The 14,529-nt window shown below is 37.2% G+C and overlaps 1 protein-coding gene across 2 annotated transcripts in view; it reads left to right on the forward strand.

Annotated features, from left to right (window-relative positions):
• The first annotated feature begins 4,116 nt into the window (after window positions 1-4,116).
• Window positions 4,117-14,529, forward strand: part of ccdc13 (coiled-coil domain containing 13) — a 44,315-nt gene continuing 33,902 nt past the window's right edge. For both annotated transcript variants that reach the window (XM_079819442.1, XM_079819443.1), the window contains exons 1-9: window positions 4,117-4,284; window positions 4,635-4,830; window positions 7,422-7,570; window positions 8,678-8,820; window positions 8,904-8,984; window positions 9,074-9,187; window positions 9,265-9,369; window positions 13,926-14,087; window positions 14,178-14,354. In XM_079819442.1, the coding sequence (XP_079675568.1) occupies window positions 4,637-4,830; window positions 7,422-7,570; window positions 8,678-8,820; window positions 8,904-8,984; window positions 9,074-9,187; window positions 9,265-9,369; window positions 13,926-14,087; window positions 14,178-14,354 (1,125 nt within the window). In that variant the 5' untranslated portion in view covers window positions 4,117-4,284; window positions 4,635-4,636. The remainder of the gene's footprint in view (window positions 4,285-4,634; window positions 4,831-7,421; window positions 7,571-8,677; window positions 8,821-8,903; window positions 8,985-9,073; window positions 9,188-9,264; window positions 9,370-13,925; window positions 14,088-14,177; window positions 14,355-14,529) is intronic.

Below are 14,529 nucleotides of genomic sequence, written 5' to 3' on the forward strand. Positions count from 1 at the left end.
GTTTTTTCTCCAAAACACATTGGCTGTAATTATTGGCACCCAATTATTGCAACGTCCTTTTGCCAAGATAACCGAGTCGTCTTCTATAATGCCTGATGAGTTTGGAGATCAGAGAGCATTCCTTCATACGTAATCTCTCCACATCCTTCTGATTCCCAGCTCTTCTCTTCAGTTCAGCCACTCATCTTCTATAGGGTTCAAGTCAGGTAACTGGGACAGCCATGGCAGAAGCTTCATTTTGTTTTGATTTTTGTTTGGATCATTGTCCTGATGGAAGATCCAATCACAAGGTTTCGAATTTTTTTTTAATCTGCTGGTATTTGATAGAATCCATGATACCGTGTATCTGAACAAGAAGTATAGGACCTAAGATTAAACTAAACTTTGAATGTAATTTCACTTTTTTTCCCCATTATACCATTAACAAGCTTATGGAAAGTATTTCCATTATATAGGCTTCAGTATTCCAAGAATGAGTGAACTTTGTGTAAATCTGAACTACAATTAAAGTTCTCACAGATTATATTATTTAGCTTTCATCATGGCTTATAAACTCCAGAATCAGCCGGTCACACCCAGTAACTGCGATTCTCTGTCATATTTAGAACATTTCATCAGATTCATTTCACAAGACAAGTGAATAATACACTTGGCAGACACGTCAGTCTCCAGTGACTAATACACCCTGGGATTTGTAATAACCTCAGAGACTATTATAAGTACACATCACTGAACACACATCACTTTCTCTTGTCTTATCATAAAACGCACTGGTCAAGCGTGGGCTAGTATAACCTATCAATCCTGATCAAATATTTCACATTTACATGCAGTGTTGGGAGGTAACGCATTAACACATTAATTTTAAATTTACAGCAACATATCTAAGTTCCTTTTTCAAATAAGTAATGCAAGTTACGTTGTTTTCCCACGTATAGACTGACAGCTCTCCTGTCCTCATGTTAAGAGGAATTGTAAGTGCAGAGGCGTTGTGTGTGAACATGATGGACATTGTAGTTCTAGACTAAATGTGTGCATACTCATATCACTTGCACCAGAACAGATTCAGTATCCCTCAAAATTAATAAAATCAGGGAAATGCAAAATCAGAATTCTACGCTAACCTCCAATAATTAAATAGGTTACAGTTTTTTACAATCGCTATGACAATTTTTTCAAACCTTTTAACAAATTTCCTAAACTCTTAACGCACCACCACACCTACCACACACAAATGGCAAAACGGTTAATTTCATGTTCAAAATCACACATTGTAAACTAAACTCTAACACTTATTTTCTAAATAAAATAACACACTACAACAATACACTAACACATGTTCTCTTCCAACAGGAACATTCAGTCTATCATAGCACAATGTTATAAAAACACTAACACTAGATGGAATTACAGAAACTGCATTATTTTTTGTGTCAGGTCTGCCCTTATACAATAGACTGTATATTTTATTGATCATAGATTGTGTGTCTTTTGAAGACTCCACATTTGTGTTTTGTTGGGTTTAGTAAAGGCATGCATTTTGTTTTTTTGCTGCAGAAATTCAATACAAAAAATGAATGACCCATCTCAGAGTAGCTTTATAGAATGCCCTTCAGTTTTATTTCATTATCAGCAATCACCATGTTGACAATAGCAGGTTCCTGTTCTTCATTTAGGAGCTTTCCTCTGCCCCCTGAAGGAGGTAGATGTTGAATCCTAGACAAAATACAGTATTAGGGACCAGAGGCATACAGTCACTGTAATACATGGTCAAATTATTTACACTTTGCAGTAGAAGCCCTTATACAATATCATACCTGTTGGTTTCTTGAAAAATCTGGATAATGGATGCCACTGTGTCCCGGCTGAGATTTGGCTGTACTCGTTTACCAGTCTCTCTGTATGATAACCTGTTATGACATGGTCTATGATAGTAGCTCTTATTTCATCAGTTACCCTAATTCTGGCCCTTCTTTGAGCGTCACCATGCATTCTAACTCCTCAATCTCTACCTTGCCCTTGTCCCACTCTTCTCCCTTGTCCTGGTACTCATCTTCCTCTCCCTCATGAAGGCATTTTACTTACTTGCTTTGTGTTGCTCTATATTGTTCCTTTTCCACACGAGATTAGCCAAAGATGTCCTCTTTTACTTTACACCATATGGTCATGTGATTGAAAGAACATCAACACATGATCAATTCCTAGATGGGAACAGCTGTGATTTATATATTTTCACAAATTCAATTAGCTGTTTATCAATACCAATGGAATAAAATACAGGGGATATATTTGTGTTTCAATTCTCAATATAAACAGCTGTTTACCTTGACTTTAGCCTACAAAGTTAGGGTTTAGAACATGGTGTTATCTGTTCTGACATACAGTGTTAAAGCATTGGTAAATTTGGCAGTAAAAATCCATTGTTTTGGTCTTTATTGAACTTGTGTTTAAAAGAAGTTCAAGCATTTTAAATTTGTTTTAACTATATGCATTTTGTGTAAAGGCAACAATAAATGTGTTAATTGTACACAGACAGATGTTGTGCTAACTGTGTTAAGAGTATAGGAAATGTGTTAAAAGTATTGAAAAAATTGTCATAGCGATTGTAAAAAACTATAACATCGACGCCTGAACAATTCCTAGATGGGAATCAGCTGGGATTTATATATTTGCATAACTTCACTGTTTATCAGTAACTATGGAATACAATACAGGGGATATATTTGTGTTTCAATTAATATAAAAAATATAAACAGCTGTTCACTTTTACTTTAGCCTATAAGGTTAGGGTTTAGAACATGGTGTTATCTGTTCTGACATACAGTGTTAAAGCATTGGTAAATTTGGCAGTAAAAATCCATTGTTTTGGTTTTGGTTGAGCTTGTGTGTATAAGAAGTTCAAGCATTTTAAATTTGTGCTAACTGTATGCATTTTGTGTAAAAGCAACAATAAATGTGTTAATTGTATAGCCTACACAGACAGATGTTGTGCTAACTGCGTTAAGAGTTTAGGAAATTTGTTAAAAGTATTGAAAAAATTGTCATATCGATTGTAAAAAACTGTAAATAAAACAAATATTTTATGCATTTAATCTCACTTTATTGACCAATGTATTTGCTGCTGACCTTCAATGATTCAGTTAAACCATAAGCAAAAAATACATTGCAAATTAATATGGACAAACAGTGATCAGGTTTTTTTGTTTGTTTAAAAATTACTATATGGCTGGCTTAAAACGAACCCTAAATAGGTTGGAAATTAAAAATCAGACACATAATTACTAGAGGCAACAGTAATAATCAAAAGGCGAACATTTATAATAATAATAATGTTTAATTAGTATTTAATAAACTTATTAAAAAATGTTAATTTATTAAGCATATTAATAAATGTTAATTTCCAACCTATATTTTGCACTTGCCATTTCCAACATATATTTTGAGTTAATTTTGAGCAAGCAATATTAATTTTTAAACAATAGTTGAGCTACCCAGCAGGTTGGGTCAAAACAACCCAATTGCTGGGTTTGTCCATATTTAACCCAACTTGGGTTGTTTTAACAGTGTGATGCTTAATATTTCAATTTTGGTGTGAAAGCTTAGGGCCTTTACATTTGACCCAAAATAGAATTTCTTTCCCCAATAAGTTACTTTTAAGGGAGTAAAAATCCATTATTAGCTAGGAAAATTAACATTTAGGAAGAATTTAAATAGATAGGCCTATGTAAAATAGATAGGCCTATATAAAATATTTAAATGTCCAGTAAACAGGGATACAAATGGTGATACTGGTAGAATAAAGGCAAATCAGATTCGAGAACCAGAACGAACTGTTGTGTAATATAAAAGAATAATATAATTATTTTATGTAATTACAGATGTTATGACATCTGTGATGTTATTGTGCACTTGGTGGTGCTGTTATCCCACGAATGTGCCGGAGCGGCCAGTTTCCAGCTGAGATGAACTTTGTGTCCTCGTGTCCATCCGAGCTGGTTCTTCCCAGTTATCCTGGAGAAACAGGTCATGAGAAGCAGGACTGATGTGATGTCCAGTGACCCTCGGGAGGTTATCAAAACAAAACGCGTCTCTGAACGCGCTTCCTGGCGACGGGTTACCACGGAGACGGTCGCGTAAACAAACGGACGTAAACACCTCGAGAATCCTTTAGTATCTCTCTGTTAAAACGCGGACGATACTCTTTTTATTAACTGACTTAAAAACCGTATAAATTATAAAGCCAACTCTTAGGTAGGTTGACGGAAATCGAACTAAATTCGTCCGGTAAGTCTGAAACTGACTGCGTGTGAATCTAGTACAATAAAACGAAAAAAAATAAATTAAATACCAGTTTTTCTTGCATTTTATTGGCATTTATTTAGCACAATACAGTTCACAGTGCATTACAGTGGTTTCAGATTAGAATGTTAAATATTAACACCGATCAAACAAACTACTAAAAACGAAACAACACATCAAAATACAGTAACTGATGAGGAAAAGCCACAAAGCCATTGTGATAGACAAGCAGAAGTGAAGTCCAGATGTGCGTTTGAAGCAGGTCTGTTTCCTGTGTAACTGCATTAGTTAGCACAGGTTCATCAGATGTGTATCTGTTGTGTGTGATCTCTCAGTGATGGACGAGGACGGTGAGGATATAAAGCAGCACCTGAGGCTTCAGTTTCAGACTCTTCAAGAGCAGCAGGTGCAGCGGATCCAGAGGAGACTGGAGATGAAGCAGAGCGGATCCAGAGCTTCTCCTCTCAGAGGCCTGGACAACATCAACCTCACGGAGGAGGACGGAGACATGATGGAGCTGTTCAATGCAAGGTGACTGACTGACACATGGAGCAATGAGCTCACAAATATCAACACCATAGTCCATCATGCCAGAAATGAGACCGAATGATTCATTGGTAATTGAGCAGACCGCATTCAACAATAGACTTACTGTAGGGTCGGTTGGGTTGGAACAGCCTGAGGTTTAAGGTTTAAGTGCTCAGTAGTTCATGAATCAGCCCTTCTTAGGGAACCTACAGTACAAACGTTGGTTTGTTTTCATACCAGATCCACTGTAAAAAATTACATAGCAATTACATGTTTTTACATTACTTCAACTCATCAAAATAAGTTAAGCCATTTTAAACTTTATTTTTTAAGTTGTAGAAGATTCAACTCTTTTTTTAAAGCAGCACTAGGTAGGTTTTGCTCTCGGGGTCCCCCTACAGTTGGGAAACAGTATTGTCCTCTACTACTGTCGTAAACTCTGTCATTCTACATCAGGGGATGCATCGCATGTGCATTTGTTGACATGACAACCATGATAGCCCTGAACACTGCAGGAGTTCACATGCAGGTGTTCTGCTTGCGTCGCGTGTGAAATGTCTTCATCCCAGGTACAGTGGCATATGTTTCAGCATGTCATATGAATATAATTTCATGGGTTTTCATTTTTTTTTCAAACGCCAAATGATCGCGATGCTTACGTTTACAAGCCTGCGTCATTATAGTAGCCTAGTCTATTGCTTACCGTTTTACAGAATCTATATGATACTTCAATTCAATGTTTGAATGGTAGGTAATAACCATATATCGTCAATATTATAATATGAAGCTACCCTAGATGAATCTGCAAATTTGAAAAATCGATTTGCATTATAGCTTGAGGCAAGACAAATAAACAAATATCACAGACATGTTAGGTATCCTAAAATATGATTTTGTACGTCTTATGTATTTACTTGCAAGAATGTAGCCCCTCCTCCTTCAGCTCACGCCAACGAGCACACGCTGGCCCAATGTTGATCCTCGTCCTGCCTTTAATCCGATCACTTTCTTGTTTCCTCTTTTTGCTTTCCTCCGACAAAACCTTTGCTTTCTTATTTTTCTGTGCTGCTTCGGCCATGACTATAACATTCGGCAAACAAATGATAGTTGGGCTCGCACGTCCGAATTTAAGGAAGTGGGGGTGGTGGTGGAAGTGACGTATATGCCGTAAAGCGGTCGAATTTTGTAGTTCTTTTTGTTCTCGGGTTACTACCCGAAACCCGAAGTTTAAAAGTACGATTAAAAACGATACAGACCTTGTCAGGCTATGGCAGACGTGTCATTCAACCTATTGTAAGTCGATGTATCATCACAAGAGTCTTGAAAATATATTATAAAGGTTGAAAAGTTACCTAGTGCTGCTTTTTTTAAGTCAGTTTAATGTAATTTAAGTTGAAATTACTTACACAGCCGAGTTGATTGTACTTAATTTAAGGGATCACGTTTTTTTATGTTTCATCCAGTTCATGTTTATGGCTGCCAGTGAACAACATCTACTTTGACCCGCCCTCAAACACTACAGTTGTAGCTAGTGATGGGAGAAACAAAGCTTTTCGAAACTTTGAATCCATTGAACGTATTACTTTGTAAAAAGATTCTCTGTGATGAAGCGCTGGAAACGCCACACGCTGGTGACTCCTGCTGGTCAGAGCAGTTTAAACCAAAGACTTTATCTATAGGAAGATGGTGCACTCAGATGACTTATGAATGGGAGAAAGTGCAACGTTGTTGACAGTTGTCAGTTGTTGTCATTGGCGATTTCAAATATGACATGTAATCGTAATCTTGGTGAACAGTTTTGGAGAATTTGTTGTTTACCTATTCAAAGAGATAAGAGCTGCACTTATCTGCACCTAAAAGAGAGGCATTTCAAAGATGGCCGCAGAGTGAAAGGACTTGTCTTAAAGGGACTTTAAGTAAACTCAACCACAAAAACCTTTTACAAACCAATTGCAAACGTTTATTGAAGATGTAATCTATTCATTGTAATTAAGAAATCATTTAATACCATTAAATATCAAGTGTCTTTATAATATGTGCTATTTTGTTAAATTGTAGGGCTTGGGGTTAACTAAATCTCTTCCTTTTTTATTAAACCATTGTGTCATTAAAAATGACTAGAAGTGTATACAACTTTTAAAAAACCATATAGACACTGGTTCACTGCATCATCGCCCTCTAGAGGCAAACCAGTGATGTATTGAGACGGTTATGACATGCATAACAAAGCCTTGTTTACTAAAATCTATTGATTTTGCCAGTTTGGTACGTGCTCCAGAATCACAACTCAAAACAAATGCTTCGTAAAGGTTTCAAAGCTTCACAAAGTGTGTTTCGAAAGCGCCCATCACTGTTTTTATTCCCTCTGGATTGAACTTCCTTCCTTTTCTTCAATTTCTTACAGCTGTTCAAAATTACATATAGGCTAATTGACTAACTAATTGTCAGAACCGTGGGGTTAATGGGTAGTTACAGACAACTTGTGTTGTGTTCAAATCCAGTCTGGGTCACTTCGCAATTCCACCACACACTTAACATATTTACCATTTGTTCATGCCATGTATTATTAAGATAGTAATTGTACTCTAACTCAGAGTGATCCAGGATGAAAACAAACAGTTGCTTGATCGTGTGAGGGAGCTGAGAGATGAGAACGGCCGACTCCATAAACTGCTGAGTGAGAAAGACTTTGAGCTCAAACACCTGAAGAAAAAGAGAGAGGAGGATAGGCTGGCTTTAGCAGGTAAACGCTGCAGTATTTCTATTCTTTGTGAGGTTGATATACTGTACATACAATGGCCCAAAAAGGCATGAGTCTTACTGTCACACTTAAAAGTATATGAATGTCATCTGCAAACAAACGATAATAAAGCTTTTCTACTGTCCTTGACTAGTGTCAAGGTGTTTCAGTGGCTGTATGAAGTCAGACTATATATTTACTAGTAATACTGTTTTTATGTTTTTGACACAGTCTCTTCCGCTCACCAAAGCTGCATTTATTTGATAAAAAAAAATACAGTAAAAATAGTGAAATATTATTCAAATGTAAAACAGCTGCTGTCTATGTGAATATATATACTAGTGTAATTTATTTCTGTGATCAAAGCCGAATTTTCAGCATCATTACTCCAGTCTTCAGTGTCACATGACCCTTCAGAAATCATTCTAATATGCTGATTTGAGCTCAAGAAACATTTATGATTATTATCAATGATGAAAACAGTTTCATATTTTTGTGGAAACTGTGACACATTTTATTTTCCAGGACTCTTTAATGAATAGAAAGTTAAAAAGAACAGCGTTCATTTGAAATAGAACCTTTTGTAACATTATAAATCTGTCTTTACTGTCACTTTTGATCACTTTTGATGCACCATTTTTATTTTAGATTTATTAATATTTTGAATTGGCTTTTATTTTTATATTTCTAGTTTCCATGTTAATTTTAGTTACATTTTTAGTAAATATGCGGTTTTGTCTTTTTTAATTATTATTTTTTAATATTGCTAATTAGGTTTAATTTTTTTAATTTCAGTTTGTTTCTTTTATTTCCAGTTAATAATTTTAGTGCCTCAACTTATTTAAGTTTATTTCCAAGGTAATATTTCTAATTTACATTTCGTTTAAGGATTTAAACTAATGTTATGTATTTCCGCTTCATTTCATTTAACAGAAATGTTTAAATATTTTTAGTTTTGTTAATGAAAATTACCCTGATACTTGATGACTAAAAGTATTATTAGTGTCATGTCTTTCATGCATTAATTTCCCAAATAGTTTTGGGGGCCACTGAATATCTTTCTTGTATATAATGAGTGTGAATCCTTTTTTTCTTTTCTTTTTTACGAAGGTACTGCTGGTTTGGCAGGAGATGCAGCAGCAACCAAAATTGTGGAAGTGTCAAAAAAGAATCGAGAATTAGCTGCGGAAATAGAGCGAGAGAAGACCAAAACTAAACAAGCAAACAATCGGGTCAAAGAACTGGAGAAAGAGGTGAAGAACAAACAGAATTGGTAATTGAAAGTTGTTTTGGTCAGTGTGGTGTTTCATAATTTCATCAATATCTGTTTTATTAGCTTCAGGCCACACTGTTACTGAATCCTGCAAAGACGACAAACAAAAAGCAGACTTCAAAGACCGTGAACGACTATCTTGAGGTAATATTGTGTCATAACATATTCATCATCATTTGGTACATGATTAGACTGTTTTCAAATGACTTTATTGTCGATGTGTTCTTTTGCAGAACAGCCCGGTAGTGAAATCACTACAGGAGAAACTGTCTGCAGCCCAACTAAAGATGACTGAATACCGCAACCAGATCCAGACGTTCAAACAAGAGTTAAAAATAGCTCACAAGGTTTGTGCTCAACCGATCATGGCAGTATATGAGTTAGTTAGAGTGAACCCCATGACTCAGTCTGAGTGTTTCGTCAGGTGTTGAGCTGTGAGGTGGGTGAGGATGTCAATATCCAGCAGATACTGTATAACCCAGGAGGCTGGAGAGGACGATCTCAGCAGATCCTCGCCCTTCAGAACAGAGTGAGTCCACCTCACCTCTTAAGATGACATTGAATTGATTGATTGGTTTTAGATATTGATTTTTAACTCGTTTGTTTTACACGTTACATTAGTCCTTGTGCTGTGTTGAAAATCCTTTAACTAATTCGGTGTTCCTGGTTAAAATTACCCGCCTTTTAAATAGCTTGTAAATCTCTTGTTTTCTAACCTCATTGGCAGATCATTTTGCTTGTTTTAAGCAAAAACAAAAGGATTTTTTCCCAGAAAACAAGACATAATATCTTGGCATTTTACTACTTTAGTAAATGCATCTTGTTTAAGAATTCTTTGATATTTGGACTGGATACAAGACAAAAATACAAAGTAAGAGAAGCATTTTTTGCAATGTGAGGAGTGTAAACTCGGATCAAGGAGGCCTATGGTCAATCAGTTTCAAAAGTTCTAAATCAGTTCTAAAGAAAAGTACAAAACCTGTGCTAACTGAAAGACAAGTTGACAAATATGAATCCAATATTTGGCAATAACATAGCATAACGAGAGATTTATAAGCAGTTTTTTGTAAGCTGATTATTTTCCACCGGAAACACCACAAGTGTAACAATGTGAAAAAAAACCTCAAAAAGTACAAATGGTAAATGGACTGCATTTATATAACGCTTTCAACAGACACATGGCCATCCAAAGCACATATAGCCTCACATTCACACACCGAGGGCTGTGTCAGCCATGCAATGTCGGGAGCAGCTGGGGTTAGGTGTATTGCTTATGGACACCTCGACACTTGGTCTGGTGGAACCAGGGATTGAACCACCAACCTTCTAGTTTGTAGACAACCTACATGAACCACTGAGCCACTGCCGCACAAACAGTATCAACATTTTTTTGGGGGACGTTGTTAGCTTCCAGTGAGTGCCGGCGGTAACAAGACCCCTGTGTATCACAAAGAACGACATTCCCGTCTGAGGCCTTGTTTACACCTGGTATTAAGATGTGTATTGGTCAATCGGATAACAAGTGGATGACGCTAAATACAGGTGTAAATCATAGACCGTAAAAAAATATGGACGACGCAACTTCATTGACTTCCGCTGACCAGAGTTGAAGCTTTCGGAGGCCGCACACGGAGCTGACATCTTGGGACCGAGTCTGTGCAGTAGCGATCTCGGGACCGGAGTTGCACAGTAGAGAGCAGGAAGTAGAGGCGCGACTATCAAAAGCCCGCCCACACTCTGACAGATGCAGAACAATTCATTATGATAGTGTGAAATAAACAGTTATGGAATTGTAGAAATGAAAGCTAAATCTCCAATCTCCTCCCAAAAATCCTGAAAAAAGTCAGTTAATGCCTCAGTGACAACTTCACTCAGAGAAGCCGTCAATCTCAGCTGTCAATCATGACGTCACACCACCTGTTTTTATAGTATCAAATAACTCACTAAAGCTAAACTTATTTAAAAAACGAACACTTGAAATGAAATCATTGTGATAAAAACTGCCTAAAATGACAGAAACCATCTTTAGGAAACAATTATTTTAAGTGTAATTGAATTGTTTAGTGTGTCTCGCGTCCGATCTAATACATGGAGAGGTGGAGTTTATGAGCTATACTGGGACCGGCCACCGGGGGAAGATCGAGGCGCGGAGGCTTCAGTTTCTAAGAGGAGCACTACAGGCTTGGTGTAAATATGGTCTAAAACGTTTTGAGCTCCACTTTCCACCACTTCCAGAGATAGTCAAAAACACATTTGACAGGATTGCTTTCGTAGTGTAAACGCTCATGTGGTCAAATGCTCTCGAATAGCCACTAAAAGACCCCCTACTCACCGCCTACTGACCTAATGCATAAACATTATAGGAAGCGTGCTAGCCAGATGGAATTTAAACTTTGTCGACTGAAGACCCAAGTTTGGTTTGAAGATGAAAAACGTACCAAGCACTATGTTCTTTCATCATTCCTGATATATAACACACACTCACAGCGTTCGGCTGGTCTTGTGTCTGTCAGAGCAGAAACTAAAGCTTATGCTATCCGTGTGTTTTTCCGTCGTCTCAGTGACGTGACTTTCATATGTAAATTGCACAAGCTTTTTTCATCCAGTAGAACTGAAAAAAACTATACATTTACCCACCCATAGACTCTCCCCTCGAAATCAGGACAAAAAATGGTTGAAAGTGGACAAAAGAGATGGATTAAACACCAGGTGTAAACAAGAATGTGTCTCCCTCGTCCACTTGTGATCCAATCGACCAGAACACATCTTAAAGGAACACTCCACTTTTTTTGAAAATAGGCTCATTTTACAAGTCCTGTAGAGTTAAATAGTTGAGTTTTACCGTTTTTGAATCCATTCAGCCGATCTTTGTATCTGGCGGTAGCACTTTTAGCATAGCTTAGCATACATCATTGATTCTAATCAGTCCATTAGCATCTCATTCAAAAAATGACCAAAGACACTTTCAATATTTTTCCTATTTAAAACTTGACTCTTCTACAGTTCCATCGTGTGCTAATACCAACTGAAAATGAAAAGTTGCGATTTTCTACACCTTTATGGCTAGGAACTACTTTCTCATTCCTGCGTAATAGTCGCGGATCTTCGCGGCTGTACCATGGCTGCAGCGGCGCAATGATTTGTTGGTATTCTGTGAAACATGGTGGTAGTATACACCTTCGACTTACTATCACAGCCCTTTACAACACACAGAACCATGGCTAATCACACAGGTAAATCCACAACACAATTTGTCGGCTGCAAGCCTGAAACTTTCTCTGCAACTACACAAACTTAGTGCCGGTCACATTGAAAGTTACCTAGCTGGGGGCTACTTTCAGGCGCTGTGTTCCATCATTGCGCTACTGCAGCCATGGTACTACCGCGAAGATCCGCGACTATTACTTAGGAATGAGAAAGTAGTTCCTAGCCATATAGGTGTAGAAAACTTTTCATTTTCAGTTGGTCTTTGCACACGATGGAACTGTAGAAGAGTCAAGTTTTAAATAGGAAAAATATTGAAAGTGTCTTTGGTCATTTTTTGCATGAGATGCTAATAGACTGATTAGAATCAATGATGTATGCTAAGCTATGCTAAAAGTGCTACCGCCAGATACAAAGATCGGCTGAATGGATTCAAAAACAGTAAAACTCAACTATTTAACTCCAGGGGACTTGTAAAATGAGCCTATTTTCAAAAAAAGTGGAGTGTTCCTTTAATACGTTGTGTAAACAGCCTGTGTCATTTGTGATGAGGCAATCTAATAATGCACCTTGACTCAACAAACCAATCTGTGGAAATGAGTCAGACAGGGTCATAAAACGCATATGGAAGTGCCCGTCCAGTCCAGTCTGTCCAGATGCAAGTTAACTTGATCAATTTAGATATTATATGCATATGGTAGCAAATACTTGGGGAAAAAACATGAAAAGGACATGGAAACGTGTACTTCTTGAAAATGGACAGCAAGCAAGCCTCTTGTGTGCAACACCGCAGCTCCCCTTTGGATTCATTGATTGCTTTTAAAATGATATGACATGAAGATTATCACAGTGTAAAACTTGGCTATATTTACTGTTTGTTGTTCATTTATATAACATCACCTTTCCAATGGATTATGAATGCATGGTGTAGAACCTTGTTCTGCCTCCCGAACAATGCTAGAAAGACTGTTCCAGAGTTTAGGTGCTAAATAGGAAATGGATTGACCGCCAGCAGTTGATTTTGATATTCTAGGTATTATCAACTGGCCAGAATTTTGAGACCACAATATACGTGAAGGAGTATAATGCGTTAAGAGCTTGTTCAAGTACTGGGGAGCTAAAACTTTCAGTACTTTGTAAGTAATTAGCAAGATTTTAAAATGTATACAATGTTTAAAAGGGAGCCAGTGCAGTGTTGACAGAACAGAGCTAATATGGTCATACTTCATGGTTCTAGTAAGAACTCGAGCTGCTGCGTTTTGGATCAGCTGGAGTTTGTTTTTTTAAGCATACAGGGCAACCACCCAGTAGAGTATTAAAATAATCTAGCCTTGAGGTCATGAATGCATGAACTAACTGTTAAGTATTTGTCATTGAGAGACAATACAAGAGCATTGAGAGCATATGTTGTAGTTTAGATATATTTTTAAGATGAAATAATTTGGTTTTACAGATGCTAGAAAAGTGGCTTTCAAATGAAACATTGGTATCAAAGAGCACACCCAGGTTCCTAACTGACGACGAAGACTTGATAGAGCAGCCATCAAGTGTTAAACAGTATTCTAGGTTACTACATGTAGAGGTTTTTGGTCCAATAATTATCAACTCTGTTTTTTTTTTTTTCAGAATTATGTAGTAGGAAATTATTAGTCATCCAATTTTTATGTCAGCTATGCATTTCGTTAATCTTGTGAATCGGTAAGTTTCGCCGGGGACGCGAAGTAATATAGAGCCGAGTATCATCAGCATAACAGTGAAAACTGTACATGCTACCTTTGGGAGATATCATTAGAAAGCATGGCAACAGCAACATTACACACTAAAGAAAGCTGAACATGGAATAAATCTTAATAGGTTCTCTAAACATTTTATACTCTGAAGGTGCGAGATCTGGAACAACAGCTGAGCCAATCTCACAGGAAGCAGTTATGTGACCAAGGCCTTGAGGAGGACATCACGAGAACGGGAGGCCTACCAAAGACACAAGACAGAAACATCAGCCACATCCGTCACATAGAGAGGGAGAGAAAGGAGGCGCTGGAGGTTCTACACACTGATTAAACGTCTTTATGGGCCTGAGTATGTCATAACTTTTCACATTATCCACATATTAATAATGATGTCTGTTTTCAGAAGCTCACTATGGATTATGAGGTTCTGCTGGAAGATAACTCAGACGTAAAGAAGAAACTGGAGGGCTCCAGAGCCAGGAACAAAGTGTTGAGCACAGAGGTCAAAGCCCTAAAGAGCCAGATCAGCACTCTACTGGATAAGGGCAAACATGATGATGAGCTGGTCGACGCCTTATTGGTAAATATAATATCTAACCCAATACAGAATATATAAACTAATGATCAAAAGTTTGGAATAGTTAAGGTTTTTTTTTTTTGTATGTATAAACCAGGAAGAACATGACATTCTTAACAGACAAATGATCTGAAGATGATATTGAGATTTTTAGGCTGGGCTGATCTCTCACTTGCTC

Source organism: Gobio gobio, assembly GCF_949357685.1.
Source record: "Gobio gobio genome assembly, chromosome: 6".
NCBI classification, from domain to species: domain Eukaryota; kingdom Metazoa; phylum Chordata; class Actinopteri; order Cypriniformes; family Gobionidae; genus Gobio; species Gobio gobio.